Source organism: Rhamphochromis sp. 'chilingali' (assembly GCF_963969265.1).
Source record: "Rhamphochromis sp. 'chilingali' genome assembly, chromosome: 4".
NCBI classification, from domain to species: domain Eukaryota; kingdom Metazoa; phylum Chordata; class Actinopteri; order Cichliformes; family Cichlidae; genus Rhamphochromis; species Rhamphochromis sp. 'chilingali'.
Window position 1 is genome coordinate 14,845,837 of NC_137948.1, and position 17,125 is coordinate 14,862,961.

At 39.6% G+C, this 17,125-nt stretch overlaps 1 protein-coding gene across 4 annotated transcripts; it reads left to right on the plus strand.

The window, feature by feature from the left end:
• On the plus strand, positions 1 to 16,941 carry acox1 (acyl-CoA oxidase 1, palmitoyl). Of its 4 annotated transcripts, none has more exons than XM_080879986.1 (14): positions 1 to 222; positions 1,375 to 1,534; positions 5,319 to 5,479; positions 8,699 to 8,806; positions 8,905 to 9,024; positions 9,140 to 9,255; positions 9,665 to 9,834; positions 10,218 to 10,380; positions 11,063 to 11,253; positions 11,523 to 11,702; positions 13,650 to 13,755; positions 14,364 to 14,507; positions 14,674 to 14,880; positions 15,085 to 16,941. In XM_080879986.1, the coding sequence occupies exons 1-14, from the start codon at positions 114 to 116 to the stop codon at positions 15,133 to 15,135; spliced, it is 1,986 nt and encodes a 661-aa protein (XP_080736112.1). In that variant the 5' UTR covers positions 1 to 113; the 3' UTR covers positions 15,136 to 16,941. The 4 variants fall into 4 exon arrangements, with proteins under 4 accessions (XP_080736112.1, XP_080736111.1, XP_080736113.1 ...); XM_080879985.1 differs by lacking the exon at positions 5,319 to 5,479 and adding an exon at positions 7,479 to 7,639; XM_080879988.1 differs by lacking the exon at positions 5,319 to 5,479 and having other exon boundaries at positions 69 to 222.
• The last annotated feature ends 184 nt before the right edge of the window (positions 16,942 to 17,125 follow it).

A 17,125-nucleotide genomic window follows, 5' to 3' on the forward strand; every position in this document is an offset into this window, starting at 1 on the left:
TGCGTGGATAAGAGGCCGATTCAGGAGAAGCCGTCAGTTTGCAGGAGTTTTAGGATCTGGGTCGGCTTCATAGTTTTAAGTAGTAAGTATTGTTTCCAGTCTGAGACGGAACCATGAATCCTGATATCGTTAAGGAAAGAAAAAATGCCACGTTTGACGTCGAAAAACTGACCTTTATTTTGGACGGTGGCCCAGAAAAGACCAGAAGAAGGCGAGAAATTGGTGAGATTGTAAATGTCTTCCTTGATCAAAACATGTTATTTTAACGCGTTTGGTGCTGCTGACTGTTTTGATTTAATACGATCATGGGACCTGTACTTGTATTTAAGTAAAAAACACTCACGTGAAGGTAAGAGAAGTTTAATGTTAGCACAGCCGTGTTTCCATCGGCTGTTAGCTAAGGTGTTAGCAGCTCTCATAACCTGCAGGTGACTTTTAGTGTCCGGGGTGCAACACACTTTTATATGTTTTAGATATCAGTCTCAGAATTATTAGTTTAAAGTGGCATTTCTGAAGGTGACTGTGCCACAATGATTTTTATGCGATCCGAATCTAAATTCGGCTTTAGTGTCATTTATATTTATGATTACGTTTCATGCGTTTCACTGTACTGAAGCAATGCACTTTAACCCACTTCTTTTTTTTTCTCTCTTTTTTTTTTTTTTTATATTGTGGACAGCGGTAGATGAACCCAAACTGCTGACACGTCCCGTGTAATGTTAGTTCAGCACGTACAACTTGAGGCGCATACTGATTACTATGGAGGTATATTTATGTACAGTGAAATCTTTCATCCGGTACTCCAATGTCCAAATTCAAGCTGGAATTTGGCATTGTGGAAATCAATAAACGGGCATTTGCAGTGTTTTTTTAGTAAAGGTTAATGTGTCTCTCATGTAAACTGATAAACTGCTAATGCCAAGCTAACGGAAGCTGTTTCTTGTGTCATCAGGGATCACAGGACAGGGGGGAACAATTAATTTTCCCAAGGGGCCACATGGGACTGGAGAATCACACCAATAACTTCATAAAGAGAAAGAATTAGTTATTGATATTAAGCAGAACTGAACTCAGCTTATGTGTAGAGTTACCTTTGCAGCAATCCCAGCTTCCCATGTGACCTCTTTTAGAAATGTAATTACTGTCTTTTACATGGGGGGGGGGGGGGACACTAAAACCATTCTGCTAAGCGAATGACTTCTTTACAGTTTATTATAGGATGCTGAGTGGTTGTGTCCTACTCAATTCTGGTGAAACAGGCTTACTATGTGTTTGTCCTTGAGGTATTTGTGGGATTCATCCTTTTCAGCGTGCCATACCTGTTCAATTAGTAGCTGCCTTACTAATGCATGAATGTTTGAATTTCCACTGTAGAGTCACTCGTTTTCAGCGACCCAGACTTTAAGGAAGAAGACCCAAACTTCTTGTCCCGCAGTGAGCGCTATGACCAAGCCGTTAGAAAAAGTGCCCAAATGATCCTGAAGCTCAGAGAGTATGGTATTGCTGACCCAGAGGAGATCTACCACTATAAGAGGTATGTGGTAGAGGAATCTGCTCATAAAGCCAACTGTTAAAGTAAATGGGTTTGTTATTAAACAACAGCCTGCAAATGTTTAAATCCACTCGTTTGTGTGTAGATGCTGTTCATCTGTAGAAGTATAAGTGGGGAGGGGGGGCTTATCACACTCAGTGCATTTCAGCGTATACTCATAAAAAGGCTTAACGAAATGTTCTTATGAAGCAAATGATGTGAGGCTCAAAGGTAAAGTATCGTGTATGTGGTGTACGTTAATGTTACTACACCCCGACTGTACTTTGACAGTAATCAAATTATCCACCCACCTTCTCTGTCAGCTCGTGTGCGATATGCAAAGCAACGAAAACCAATGTTTGTTCCCGAGCAATAATCTCAAACAGTGTCACAGATGTTACATGAACGGCCCTAATATAGTTTTCTTAATTAACCTCCTAAGACCCGAACTCTTCCACGGCATGCATTTTTAATTTCTCTTTGATATTTGGGCTGATTGGAACCTGATGAATGTAAAAACAAAGAATTACTTAAAAAAAAAATAAAAAAAGTTTTACCTAATTTTTGTTTCTGAGAAAAATGAGAGCCACTTATGAGGATATTTGTTTAAAATTTCGATAGAACAGTAGCAGTATAATGTCCTCGTAAGTGGATATCAGGCCCTTGTAGAGCAAATTTTAGTATTTTGGTCTAAATAACCCAAAATGTGATGTTCACATATGTGGACGCCAGGTCCTAGGAGGTTAAGAGCCCCCCTCCCCCCTCCAAATTGAACCCAATCAAGTAGATTTTTTTTTTAAACCAGTCTTGGCAACTAAGTCAACAACAAAAGCAGCTGGAGCAAAGTTCGCAAAAGATTAAAATTGTGTTAGAGGGCAGCAATCTGCCACGTATCGTGCGCTTTCTTCATGAGCTGTGTGCATTTACTTAAACTCAATTCTTCAAAGCTCTACCATGCAGTGCAGCTTTACTTCCACTGTAAACTGCACATATTCATACAAATCCTTTGAGTTGTCAAGACACATGACCAGATTTATTAACAGTCAAAAATCCCCAAATGATCTGTAGCTCGTCACTGAGTTCTCACCCTGCATGTTTAGAGCTGAGCCCCACATTCTTCTGGTCCTCATATTACTGAAGACTATTGTCATATTTTGATGAGGAACAGTGAGCAGATGGGTTTGGAGTGTTTCAGGTTGAATGTCATATTTCTGCATAGAGATTGATCCACAATGAAAACTGCAAAGAGCACAAGAGCAACTCTGTGCCTTTTTCTCAGAGGTGCATACACACAGAGCTCTGCAACATGACACGTTACCTGTTTGTTTTAATTTTTAAATGTTTTAAAATTTCCCCACTACCACATAATGCATGCTGTACTGAAATGTCTGCCAAAATACAGCTTTTAATGGGGCTTTGGCTTGCAACATTGCATAACATACAGGGAAAAATGTTTCCACTTATTAAAAAAGCAGATGGGTCAGGATCTGACTGTAAGCAAAGTTCTTTGTTCATTATCTACACAATCGCTGTAATAGTTTGTCATGTATTTCACTTGAGCTGTTGGATCTGTCTAGAGATCGTACAGATTTATCTGCACACAGTCCCCAGCAATTTCTAAGAGGGTTGCCCCATTTTTAAAAAGAAAAAAGAAAAAAAGAAAACCAAACATTCCCTATTGGTTTTCCTTCCACTGCCTCCAGTTCATCTGAATTGTTAAATGCTTTTGTAGAGAAGCACATGTTTAAAATCTGCATTTCCATGCACACTAGGGCTGCCACGATTAGTCGACTAGTCACGATTACGTCGACTATCAAAATTGTCGACGACTGATTTAATAGTCGACGCGTCGTTTGAAGCTTTGTAAGATCACAAAAGACGCAGGAATAAGTAGTAGGATTTAAGAGTGTAATAACGGATTGAAACAGAAGATGGCAGCACTGCATGTACAAGGATGCCAGCTGCCGTTAAACCCCGAAGAAGAAGCTGTGTCCCAGAATTCATAGCACGGCCCAGCTCAGTTTCCAACAATGGCGGCAGCTAGTTAGTTTTAATATTACTCTTATTCTTTCTGGGTCACAAAATAAACGTTTAACATATTTTCAGGCGGGAATGTAGCTGTGGAAACCTCAAATATCTGCTCAGTTTATCAAGACACCACGTATTTTCAAAAGCGCTCCGACGTTTTTGGAGACGTCTGTTACCCACTAGCTCGATAGCTAGCCGGGGGCTAGGCTAACTAGAGCCGTGAGAACACCGGACTCCCGGCAAATCGTTTTCAAACCCACCGCCGTCTTTCGCTACTCAGGTTAAACATATGAGTCACTTAGATAACTTAAAAATGTTATTGTTTGGCTTTTTTTTTTTTTTTCTTTTAGTATTTTATTTGTTCCTGAGTAAATCTGTTTGGCTGAGATTAAAGTTCTAGTTTTTACACAGCTGAATAAACGTCAAGCAGACAACTGATTATCAGAAGTGTGAGATGCTCCAGAATATACTCCAGTGTCCTGTTATATTTTAGATAGCAAGGAGTTTATTAAACTTCACTGAAACAAACTATCATCTTGTCTTTATTTTTAGTTAGCACATACCTTAAACACTTAAAGCTGTAAGCTAATGATAGTTATATAAGAGCAGATGCTGCTGGTGCAATAAGCTGTACGTTTTACGTCCAATGGATGATGATCTGATTAGTCGACTAATCGCAAAAATAATCGGTGACTAGTCGACTATCAAAATAATCGTTTGTGGCAGCCCTAATGCACACACTGTTTTGGTTATTTACTGGGTTCATTGGGTATATTTATTTTTGACTGGCTAATTAGCACACTTTGTACATTAAAGTCCATGCATCTTTGTTTTAAAATGAGTACTATTAGATCTCTTCACTTGCATTTTTGCTTTTTTTTTGTGTGTGTGTGGGGGGGGTTGCTCCACTTGGTAAAATCTGGCCAAACTGGTCACAGTCATTCTTGGATTTACTTTAAACTTATTGGCTTGACTATTTAAGACCCTTAGACACAACTTCATGATGCTGTGCTAAAATGCCTCAAATTTGCAACTTTTGAGAGTTTAATCTAAGTTATATTTTGGGGAAGACGAGACTATTTTGGGGTTGTTTTATTTTAGCAAAACTGGGAACTGTTGAACAGAGTGTCTCTCTCTTCTTGTATGTTTGACAGATCCAAACTTAATATCACTATATAGGAAATAAACTTGATGTCATAAAATAATGCAGTCATCTAACATTTGAGTTGATGGTAAATCTGACCTTGTATTCACCCAGTATGGTCAAAGGCAACATCCCTGAGGCTATGGGAATACATTTTGGGGTGTTCCTTCCAACCATGCACAGCCAGTGTGACTCTCAGCAAAAAAAGAAATGGTTGCCTCTGACAGAGTCCTTCCAGGTGGTGGGCACATATGCCCAAACTGAGATGGGTCACGGTCAGTCTTGGATTTAGCTTTTGACACAAATTAACTTAATTTTTCTGGAGTTCCTTAGACAAAACTTAATGATTCTGTGTTGAAACGCTTCAAATTTACAATTTTTATTTTTCCCCAAAAAAGTTTAATAAATGATCTCTAAGGCCAGGCAAAATGCCATTTTAAGCAGGATGGGAAAAGTGTTTAACACCAAGAATACCTCTGATTTCTTGTATGTGTTTGACAGATCCAAACTTGATGTATGTAGAAAACTTCCAATTGGATGTAATCAAATTATCCATGTCTAATATGCGAGTTAACATTCTCTGAACCACACTTGTGTACACTTCCCTTTACCCAGTATGGTCAAAGGCAACAATCAGGAGCCTTTGGGACTACACTTTGCCATGTTCATCCCATTCCTGCACAGCCAATGTGACCATCACCAAAAAAAGAAATGGTTGCCTTTGGCAGAGTCCTACCGGGTGATGGGCACTTATGCCCAAACTGAGATGGGTCACGGTCAGTCCTGGACTTAGCTTTGAACTTACTGAATGTTGATTAAGGCCCTTGGACAAAACTTTATCATCCTCTGCTGATAAATGATCAGCAGTCACATTTGAGCAAAAGAATAAAACATTTAAAACCATAACTCTAATTTCTTGTATGTGTTTGACAGAAGCAAAATATTGAGAAAATCCAAAGTAGTTGCATGTGTGTCCTTATGATTGTGTTTGCAGTTTGCATGCTTTTCTAAAAGACGCTACATGTAGATCTATCCATGCTATTAGCGTAGCTTCAGTAGAAGTTCCCATTTAGACCCTAAATATTAAACTAGTTTTATGTCATCAACACTTTCCCATAAGCAGTTTCTAAGTCTACTTCCTTCCCACTGACTCTTTCATTCCCCTTTCTATGTTGATAATGCCCCGATTATGAAGCTTGTGTATATTTTGATTGCTCCCCTGATTTGCACTCTTTTCTATGCATGATTTTAACAATTAAGACTGAATAACTGATCAGAGATGGCCTGTCTTTGTTTGGCCTGTGGATTTGAAATGATGGGAACTAGAAACATGAAACTAGTTCAGTTGTCTTTTTCATGAAGTCTTGAAAGAGTAAGAGAAGCAGCATTATAAGCTGCAGAAGTTTGTGGCTCACGAGTTCATAATGAGGCCTCTGAATGTCTCTTTGTAATCTGAGAAATTAGCAAATCTATGTGAGAGAGAATGTAGGCCAAGCAGCTATTGTTTGGTGGCTTTCTGTTAAAAAGCCTGGTGGATGTTATTTTGAATTTGTAAATCTGTCACAAAGCTGCACTTAATATTTACCCCTGTATTCACTCACCAGTTCAGTTTGGTTTGAGCCTACACTGGGTCAGTTAGAGAGAACACTTAGTTGTGGTCAAGGGTGCCTTAACACTCTTGTGAGGCTATTCCTAATATCAGACTGCTGGAATTTGCGATTTAGACCCCATATTCACTGAAAATGATGCAAAAAAAAATAAAAACTCTGCACTGTGTGTTGGCAACAGTTGCTCATTTTGAATTTGCTGCCTGCTACACTATTTTATTAAAGTTGGGGGTGGCACATTTTTGCTCCTTTGTTTAGGAACTAACTGCTTCTGTTTTGTTTTGGGTTTTTTTTTTTTTGTTTGTTTGGTTTTGTTTATTTTTTTTCACGACACACTGAATCCTTTCAATGACTGGACTGTTTAATGTTCCTTCTCCTCTTTAGCCTGCAGGACACTCTAACCATGGGTTCCAAAAATCATTAAACAATTTTTGTCCATTGTAAATGATCTCAGGACCAAAGAAAGCACTATCCTTTTTTGTTTTGTTTTTGTAACTACAAAGTCATGTTAATAATTAAATGTTCCACTTTGGCTGCCCCATCCCAACTTGATTTCCCAACATGTGACTAGTATCATATTCAAAACGAGCATATAAATAACACTACCAGTTATCTCTTTAGACTTAATTAATATACATTCTGTCAGCGTTGTAACAAGCAGGTCCAGTTTACATCTATGTATCCGTTCAACTCCCCTAAACATTTTTGGTGGCTTTGAGTTGTTGCCAACTGAGCAACCCAAACTGAGAGTAGGCTAAAGTTCAAGTCTTGGTCATCCCTGTCAGTGGTATGGGTAAATGTGTAGATCCAGCTACTAAAGACAAACTTTTGGAAAATGGCATTTATGAAGTTTGAAGTTAGATTCTCACCACATGATCAAATCAGCAATTCCAATATGCATGTCATGCTGACAAATTGTTTTAATTTGTCTTTGTCACCTCTTTCTCTGCTGCTTGTGCACATGTCTTTTATTCTTGCATCACTATTTCAATTCCTGTAAATAATTCTTTCTGTGGATACAAAACTGCATCATTATCTTCTCATTCATCTCTGCTAACGTTGTCTTAAACTCTTCATAATCATTTCCACCATCTGCGTCCCTTCTCCTCGCCCTTTCTACATTACAACCTGCTTTTTTCCCCATTTCCCACTGCCTTGCGTGGCCAAGATGTGTGCACCCTGACAGGCCAGAGCCCCTGGATCTTCATCTCGGGATGTTCCTGCCCACACTACTCAACCAGGCCACCCCAGAGCAAATGGACCGTTTCTTCATGCCCGCCTGGACCCTAAAGATCATCGGCACCTACGCTCAGACTGAGATGGGCCACGGTAAAATGAAGTCCGAAACAGAGTAGGCCAGTTAGGAACACGATGCCATTTTTAATTTTATTGTCGATATTCCCACAAACTATTGAGTCAGGTTGGTTGCAATTTAAAGTAAGAAAGAACTTAGTGCTGCTTATTTTACACATGGCATTCAACACTGGTTTATTATTCAAATATGTATATTCACCAACCAAAATATGCGCTGGTGTACAAGTGGTTTATTTAAAGACACTTCAAGGAATTTAGGTAAATTTAGTCAACTAGAGAACTGCTGCAAACAAAGTAAGAGTTAAACCACTGTGCTACTTTAAGATTAGATGATGGTAAATGCACCCAGTATATCTCTAACAGTGGAAGTGTTTTCTTTGTTAAAGAGAAAAAAAATCTTGAAACTAATGATTCATTTACATAACATCTGTGTCCACGGGGCCACTGGACAAGTGTAAAGTTTTCCTTTCAGAACTTTAAAAAAAAAATGTAAACACAGAGAAACATTGAGTAGTTTCTCACTGGCTGTTCTACTCCCTGGCCACCCCTCCTGTTCCACAGTAGCTCTTCTTATCTGGTTTGTGTTTTTGTTTTGTTTTCTTGTCTTCACTAATAATCTTTACTATACTTTAACAGCATGGGCTGTTATGTCTTTAACTAAAAACCAGTAAAATCCAGCTTAAACAGCATAGAACTGAATCATCTTAAAATTGTGATTGAAAATTAAGATCTGTCAAACACCTACAAGCTTCTCTCGGAGAGAAGTGGATTCAGCTATTTTACTTAAGTAAATTTATACTGGATACTCCATTTTAAGTCTCAAGGGCCAAATGTGCTGTCAATTTATTATAAGTTTAAACTTAGATTTTTTTTTTCCATCTCTGATGCTAAAGTTGTGTTCTGTAAATGTAATTTTTAGTCTAGGCATGTTTGTTAACAGTAGTAGTAGTTTTGCATAAAAATCATCAGATCGACTGCTAATGTCTAACCAGCATTGTGATGCACTACTTTTGCTTTTTAACTGTGTTCTCTGCATGTGTGTCTGGTGGCCTTTGACATATTGAATCACTCCAGGCACACACCTTAGAGGGCTGGAGACCACAGCCACATATGATCCAGCCACTCAAGAGTTTGTCTTGAACAGTCCCACTGTGAGCTCCATCAAGTGGTGGCCCGGAGGACGTAAGTGTTTTGACTCCGTTAGGTCTGGGGTTTCATCATGAATAGCGTTTGTGGGGTTTTCTTGTTTTGCTTTTAACCATTTCACCCTCTCTTTCTAGTTGGGAAGACCTCCAACCATGCCATAGTGTTAGCACAGCTTTACACTCTTGGAAACTGCCATGGTCTGCATGCTTTCATCGTACCCATCAGAGATATGAACACACATTTACCCCTGCCAGGTAACCACAGTCTGTGATGACTTTCTGAATGTGATATTTGTAAAGTAAGTCCTCATCATCCTTTCTGTCCATCTCACTTTTTCTCTTACTAGCTTTGTTTGTCTTTCTCTCTCAGGTATTGTTGTTGGTGACATTGGCCCCAAGTTTGGCTTCAATGAAGTTGACAACGGCTTCCTGAAATTGGAGAACGTACGAATTCCACGGGAAAACATGCTGATGAAATACGCCAAGGTGAAATGAAAGTTTGTCTTTTTAACAGCAGTGATTCGCCATGAGTGGATTAATTTACCTCAGCTCTTTGTTTGTGATGTTTGGGAAGGGAATTGCTGATCTTGAAATTATACCCCGTTACTGCAATAATGCACAGTTATTGGTCATGTTTCAACCATTTCTTGTCCTTTTGCTCCTTGCAGATTATTTTATAATCAAGCGCCAATCTGTGCTAACAGTGGTGGTTTAACTGATGAGTGTCAGAAATTGTGTCCTCATTGGGATTACATTTGCAAATGCCTTGCAAGAATTACTCAAAAAATACTTATTCAATTTGGTAATATGCATTGACACTTGGTGTTGTTGGTGGTTATATGGATACAGAATAAATACATTTCAAGTGGGGCTTCAATATGACTCTGTCCACCAGGTGGAGCCAGATGGAACCTATGTGAAACCACCAAGTACTAAGCTGACCTACGGCACCATGGTGTTCATCCGCTCCATGATTGTCGCCGAGTCAGCTCGAGCCCTTGCAAAGTCCTCCACCATTGCCATCCGCTACAGTGCCGTGCGTCACCAGTCTGAAATACGGCCAGGGTCAGTGGACAGTTGATCGCTGTCAATGCAAACATTTGCACAAACATCTCATGACTCAAAAGTAGTGAGTAAAAACAAATTTGTAGTTGAGCTGAAATAAATCAAGTGAACAGGCTGAACGTTACACTAGTACTTTAAAGTACTTCACTCTACTAGTGGTTCCTAGTTTGCCCGAATATCAGCATAAAGGAAAAATGAATCCCAGCGGTATGTGATGTGAAGTATACTGCAGTGCAAACAGCTAGGATTGACACATCTGCAACTTTTGCATAGGTGACTATAAAAAAAAGACCTGAGACATTAAACTCGGTGGTCTCACTCGTCTGCATCACTGTTTCAATCATGAAAAAAAATAATAATAGTTTTGTGTTTCTATTGCACAGAGAGCCAGAGCCTCAGATCCTCGACTATCAGACACAGCAGTACAAGCTGTTCCCTCTGCTGGCCACAGCCTATGCCTTCACTTTTGTTGGCCAGTACATGAGGCAGACCTACCACCGCATTACTGAAGACATCAACCAGGGAGACTTCAGCGAGATGCCTGAGGTACTGACCAGCCATCCTCATGTGGGGCAGCAAAGCTTAATTGCTCAATGGACAGATTAATCACATAACATTTAAAAACACTTTCTTTCTTTTTTTTTTTTTTTCTTTCCTTCCCCTCCTCCTTCTTCTCCCACTGCAGGAGTTTTTCTCAGGGACTAGTTCACCCACTCTGTTGATCCCACTTCTGTGGTCAGGGTCTAAATTAAGTTGGGGGCTGGGTGGGGTGTACTAGAATGAGAATTAAGTGAGGAATTGTGCTGATGATCAATGGACAGATTAATCACATAACATTTAAAAACACTTTCTTTCTTTTTTCTTTTTTTTTTTAAATAGATTTTTACACTTTACATTTAAAAAAAAACAAAAAAAACCCAAATCTGTTTGGAATTTTGAGCAAAATGTTAGAAAAGCAATTACCAGACATTTCTGAAGCATATCTGTGTCGCATATGGTTTTGTTTGATGGCACGGTTGCTGGTTTTTGGTGGAATGGTAGCCTGTCCTCTTTCTTTGGACAGACTGCTTTTTTTTTTTTTTTTTTTTTTTTTTTTTTTTTTTTCTTTCTTCCACTTACTTTCAGTCCAGCCTGTCTCAGAACCATATATTTGTTCCCATTTCTTAAGTTTAATTCATTCATAGCTATGAATTAATCTGTTTCACTTGCTTTGCTCTCTAATTCACAGCTCCATGCCTTGTCTGCGGGTTTGAAGGCCTTCACCTCATGGGAAGCGACCTCAGCCATCGAGGTGTGCCGCATGTCATGTGGTGGCCACGGTTACTCTCGAAGCAGTGCCTTGCCGGACATTTATGTTGAGTTTACCCCTACCTGCACCTACGAAGGAGAGAATACAGTCATGATGCTGCAGACTGCCAGGTAACGCAAAGTGACATTTAACACCACAAATTAGAGAACTACTGAAGCTGAATTATGTGTCAGTATTGGTGGTGTAACATATAAGCTCCGTTCATAAACTCACCTTCACACCGATGACTAAAACATGCAGTTAGTTGAAAAATGAAGATATGTTAACTTTTATTTCTAATAGGTACAGTAAATATTTCTGTAAAGCTTTCAATTGATAGAAACGCAGCTGCTAGCTATCTCGCGCATCTAACTGTTAAACTGAGCACTCGTGTCTGCAGATACCTGGTGAAGAGCTACAAACAGGCTAAGGCAGGCCAGCAGCTGAGCGGCATTGTGTCATACCTGAACGAAGCAGATGTGCGGAGGGTGCAGCCACAGCCCGTCGCTGCCAGGCCAACAGTGGTTGACATCAATGACCTGACTAGCCTGACGGAGGTCTACAAACTCCGAGCAGCCATGTAAGAAAGCAGTGGGAAAGATGATGACCTTGTTACATGAAATATTACCCGTTTCCTTTTATTTGCCCTTAATATTTATATATCTAGTAGAATTGTACAGGTTTTCTGGGTTCGTACATTAGAAAAGGTGGTGGAACTTGAACATTGGATTGCACACTGGGGAAATTCACGCTCCAGCAGCAAAAGGAAGAAGTCAGGAAGAAAAGTCAATTGGAGATATTAGAAAAATGAAAAACCATAAAAGAAGTTGTGTACAAAAAATTTTAAACTGTGTACAGAGAAGAAATCTGTGTATTTTACTGTGTATAGTAACATTTCTACACAGTAAAGTGCAGTCGGGGTGGTAAAATATGCCCTCTCCATGCTGCCACTTCACAACTGAGAACCATGATCACGATGGTCTCTGACAAAGTTGCTTTTTGATTCCCATTCATATTTAGGAATGGGTTTCCACTGAGTGTTGTCCTTCCTTAAATGTTATACACCGCATTTTCTTTTTAAAAACAAGTTTTGCAGTCGTCACTACTGATCTCTTTAATAGTTCAGTTTGCTAGTGCAAGTCTGACTTACACCTGCAGTTGTTGGTCATTCCCTGCATGTGACATGATATGCAGCTGTCATTATCGAAACCCGTCCGGCAAGGAGTGTCAACTGTGGTGGAAGTGTGGGTTTTTTTTTAAAATGTGGTCCAACTTTAAACATCAGAGGGTTAAAAGGCAAATATGCATTTATAATTGGGTGTTTTGGTTTTTTTTTTGTTTTTAAATAGTATTAAGAAAATGATGCTTAAAGTATTGGGACTAAACAGATGAAAAGAAAGTAGTAAAAGGCTAGTTTTTCATAAGAGGAGTTGACATATCTGAAAAAACTAAATGAGTGTTATGGTGTCAAACACTGACTCTGTGTTGGCAGGTAGGTAAGGCTTGGGAGGGGTGAGGCTTTAGTCAAGAACCAGACTAAAAAGCTTGTTTGGTGTTTCTTAAAAATGGACTTGCACAGTCTGACATTTGCTCAGTCGTACATTTCTGCCTGCTCTAACTAAGGCGATTGCAAGAGGGAGGATTAAAGCGTCTCTAAATTGAAGATTAAATAAATCCATCAGGGAGGCAGGTTTAACTTGGACTCAGCAGTGTTTGTCAGGGAGCGTAGGCAACTTCTCTCATCTCCCCTTTTTATCTTAATCCACGTGTTTCTGATTATTTGAGGCACCTGGAAGTTTCTCGTTTCATCCAAAGGGCGCACATACTGTATCGTTTCGGACTAAAACTAATTCAGTTAATTTGTGTTTAAGGTTGGTGGCTGCTCTGCCTCCCCAAGTTGTAAAATGCTCTCTTTGTACCCCTGCATTTGTTTTGTTTACCACCAAAGAAGAAACCGCTCTTACAGTATCTGTCATAACATCAGCAATGCCACAAAAACGTTTGTTTGTTTTTTTTAATCATTATTTCACAGCATAAAACCTCATTTTTAGCTTACTTGCCTTAATCCAGGACTTCATAATCCCTGTCTAAGCCCAATTTTTAGATGTATTCATTGAAGCTTGAATGTTGTAGGTTAACTAGTGTACTATCTTCCTCCAAGTCTTTGGTGTAAACCTGCTATTTATCTATTAAGTCTATTATGCAAACACTAGTTACTGTCATAGGAGGGGCTCATCTTTTTTTGTTTTCCATCACAAAAGGTTAAAAGTCAACTTTAGTGTGACATGAAACACTCTTTGATCTATAATTGTGAACGAAAAGGGAAGACTGATCGTACTCACATTTAGTTGTATTCAGTATGCAACTCTGTAGGTCAGCGCTAATCTTTAATGTTGATCCATTGAAGAGCATTCGGTACACATTTTAGTCTAGACATACTGGGATGGAAAACTGCAGCTTACCTACAACCACAAGGAGGTAATTCTGGCTTTGTTGCTTAATGCACGCTATGTTTCTGTGTTTATAGTCTAGTGGAGCTGGCAGCGAAGAGCATCCAGCAGGAGCTGCAACGCAGGAAGAGTCAGGAGGATGCCTGGAACAACAGCGCCATTGACCTGGTCAGAGCCTCAAATGTAAGTTCAATTTTGCTTGATTGTCCTTTTTTATGAATAAATTATGACTAACCTTGGAAGGTTTTACTTGAAAAGAATATCTAAAACATCTGTCACCCTTTGAATATTGCCCTAAAGTTGGAGGTTGTTTGTTACTAGTCAGTATCTTCGGTTCTTCTGTTTCTTGTGTGTGTGTGTGTGTGTGTGTGTGTGTGTGTGTGTGTGTATGGTAAATGGCCTGTATTTATATAGCGCTTTTCTAGTCCCTAAGGACCCCAAAGCGCTTTACATATCCAGTCATCCACCCATTCACACACACATTCACACACTGGTGATGGCAGCTACATTGTAGCCACAGCCACCCTGGGGCGCACTGACAGAGGCGAGGCTGCCGGACACTGGCGCCACCGGGCCCTCTGACCACCACCAGTAGGCAATGAGTGAAGTGTCTTGCCCAAGGACACAACGACCGAGACTGTCCAAGTCGGGGCTCGAACCAGCAACCTTCCGATTACAAGGCGAAATCCCAACTCCTGAGCCACGATCGCCCCGTGTATGTGTATGTATGTATATATGTGTGTATATGTATATTCTTTTTTTTTTTTTTTCTCTCTCTCTCTTGTGTTCAGGCCCACTGTCACTATGTTGTAGTGAAACTCTTTACTGACAAGCTTGGGGAGGTTGCTGATACTGCAGTACACTCAGTGCTGTCAACCCTGGCTCTGCTCTACACCCTGTATGGCATCACAAAGAACTCTGGAGACTTCCTACAGGTAAGCAAAATCATCATGTGTGTGGTCAGCAGATAAGCACAACAGTGCTGTTTCAAGGCTCTTTCTACTGCTCAGCTTGGTCTGATCTAAGATCCAAATTTCTACAGCTGCTGGTGTTGTGGGTTTGGTTTTTTTGTTTTTTGTTTTTCTCAAATTCTTTTTCTAGGCCGGACTGCTGAGCGTGCCTCAGGTGATGCAGATTTCTAGTCGAATCAAGGAGCTGCTGGCTCAGCTGAGGCCCAACGCTGTGGCCCTGGCGGATGCCTTTGACATCCACGACAAGAAGCTGAATTCGGTCCTGGGACGATACGATGGGAATGTTTATGAGCACATGTTCGAGTGGGCTCGCAAATCCCCCCTCAATGCTACAGAGGTCAGTCGAGCCCACGAGGTTGTATGGTCACAGTGTTAATGCTAAGCTGCTCTTTGCATTTATCAGCAGCGTGGAACTCGAGTGTGTTTTATATGAAAATGAAGATGTTGGCAAATCCAACCTCACACTAAACCTGTTTGTGTGATCATTGTGTACAATGCAATGCATTATTTCAGCAACTTTTTTTTTTTCCCCTCCCTACAGGTACACGAATCTTTCCACAAGTACCTGAAGCCTCTGCGGTCCAAACTGTGAACTGATCCATGAACCTCACCTCCTGGCCGGACCCTTTGACTCTGCAGGCTCAACAGTACTAATCTATCCCATGAGGCTTTTTACTAGCTACCAGCTGGTATATTTCAAATATTAGCCCTCTTAAGGCCATGGTAGATGGCGAACTAACCCTATAAGATAGTAGAGAGTGAGAGAAGGGAATTTTAAAGTGAGTAGATGTGTCTTATGAAGGGAAATGGAAATGCAACCAAGACTGAAAATTGATAAAGTGAGCCCACTGAGAGACCTGAAGAATAGCTTTAACACTAACAATCACACATTTACAATTTTAGACTGACCTGCCTTTTGAACAGAACATCTACTGCAAAGTATTATTTGTGGTCAGTTTTTTTTCCCCCTCAATTTCTTTGCTGCATGCCTGAAATTTCCTTTTTTCTTCTCCCTCTCTCTTCTAGCAAGTACAGAATGTCTGATTGTTACATAATGTGGGCAATCGGCTAATGGTAAAATCAGGGTGACAAACTGTTGTTCTTAATTATTTGAAGAGGCTTTTGTTTGTCCATAACATTTATCAATCATGGTACTGCTTAAGGAGTAGTTTCACATCAGTGATTCAACCAAGATTCAACCAATAACATGGCAGACTTCCGTTTGTTTCAGATACAATTTTCGATTGAAAAACTTTTTCATAAAGAGAGATTCTTCAGTCACTTATTGTAATAAAATGATCGTAAAAGTCACTGCTAACTGATGGCTCACTTGAAATCTGTGATTTTGTTTTAGTATCAAATGTTCAGCATCTGTACCCCAGAAATGTGGCCGTTTTTAACAGCATCTGCTGCAGTCTGCTGTAAACCCACGTCACCAGCTGTAGTCCCCACAAGCCTTTAACTGCCTAAATCCTCCAGTTGTCTTATTTCAGTCAAAAAGGTGAATCTGTCTGCCTCTTCTCTTATTTCTTATTCCGCATCTGTTCCCACACAATGACCAACATTATGTCACATGGCAAGTCCGCCGTATTGGTGCTCCATAAATAGGAGCTGAGCTCACTGGACAGCTGAGAGGCAGTGTGCACATTTGAGACGGTGGAAAAAATTTGGGGCTGAGAGAAGATCAAGTTCAGCACGCTAGGATTCTCAAAGCTTCAGTTTCTGACAGTATCGGCTCTGTATCTGTAAATGCTCAGCATGATTATGTTAAGGTCTGGATGGATTTTTTTTGTTTTTTCATTTATTCTAACATATTTCAATCTAAGAAATCTAAATGAATTTGTTTACTAAAATGTTCCTTTTATCTCAGAGTGCAATTGTTTAAGTGATGCTGCAAAGCAGTAAAATTACTTTTTTTTTTTTTTTTTTTTTTTGGTAAATGACTTGTTGGGCAGTGAGCTTAAATCTAAAACCTCGCTGTAGACGATGATGATTTGTATAATAATTATGTGCCTGACCATTAATTCAGAATGTTATCACATGACTCCTGTTTCGATCCTGTATTTAATGGTTTGGGTCTGCTGTAAGTTCTGATGACAAAGTTGTTCGTAACACTGGTCTTCTAATTTGTGCAGTCATTGTGGGTGGGGAGGAGTTTTATTTTCTTCTTCTTGACTCTAATTCAGAATATTCTCACAAGTAATTGCATTTCATTTGTTTTGTTTTTTTCACAAAACTATTTTGATTTGTTAAACGGTCACAATGATCACTATATAAGAGTAAGCTGTTTGAGGTTTGTTTTTTTTTTCTTTTTTAAAAGCTAAAATAAAAACATGTTTCAATGAGTAAGAACAGTTTTTATGGTTGGCAAATAAAGACATGACCTGAAATATCACCATTGTGTGTGGGTTTGTTTGTTTTTTAAACCCACCAAAAAAGTCCACAAAAATCTGGAGAAATAAATTAATGAGTGACATGTATACAGTTCAGAATTTTCTGGCTTTGACCAACAGTATCTTATTTTTACTTCCAACTGTTTGGACACTAAAATCCTGGAGTTCCTTTAAATGAATATTCGCAAG

Bases quoted from the DNA above. Each gene is read 5' to 3' on its own strand.
- acox1 (XM_080879986.1), top strand. From the start codon at position 114: ATGAATCCTGATATCGTTAAGGAAAGAAAAAATGCCACGTTTGACGTC. The intron at 8,807-8,904 runs GTAAGTGTTTTG...CTCTCTTTCTAG, and splicing joins CAAGTGGTGGCCCGGAGGAC to TTGGGAAGACCTCCAACCAT. The intron at 14,508-14,673 runs GTAAGCAAAATC...TTCTTTTTCTAG, and splicing joins ACTCTGGAGACTTCCTACAG to GCCGGACTGCTGAGCGTGCC.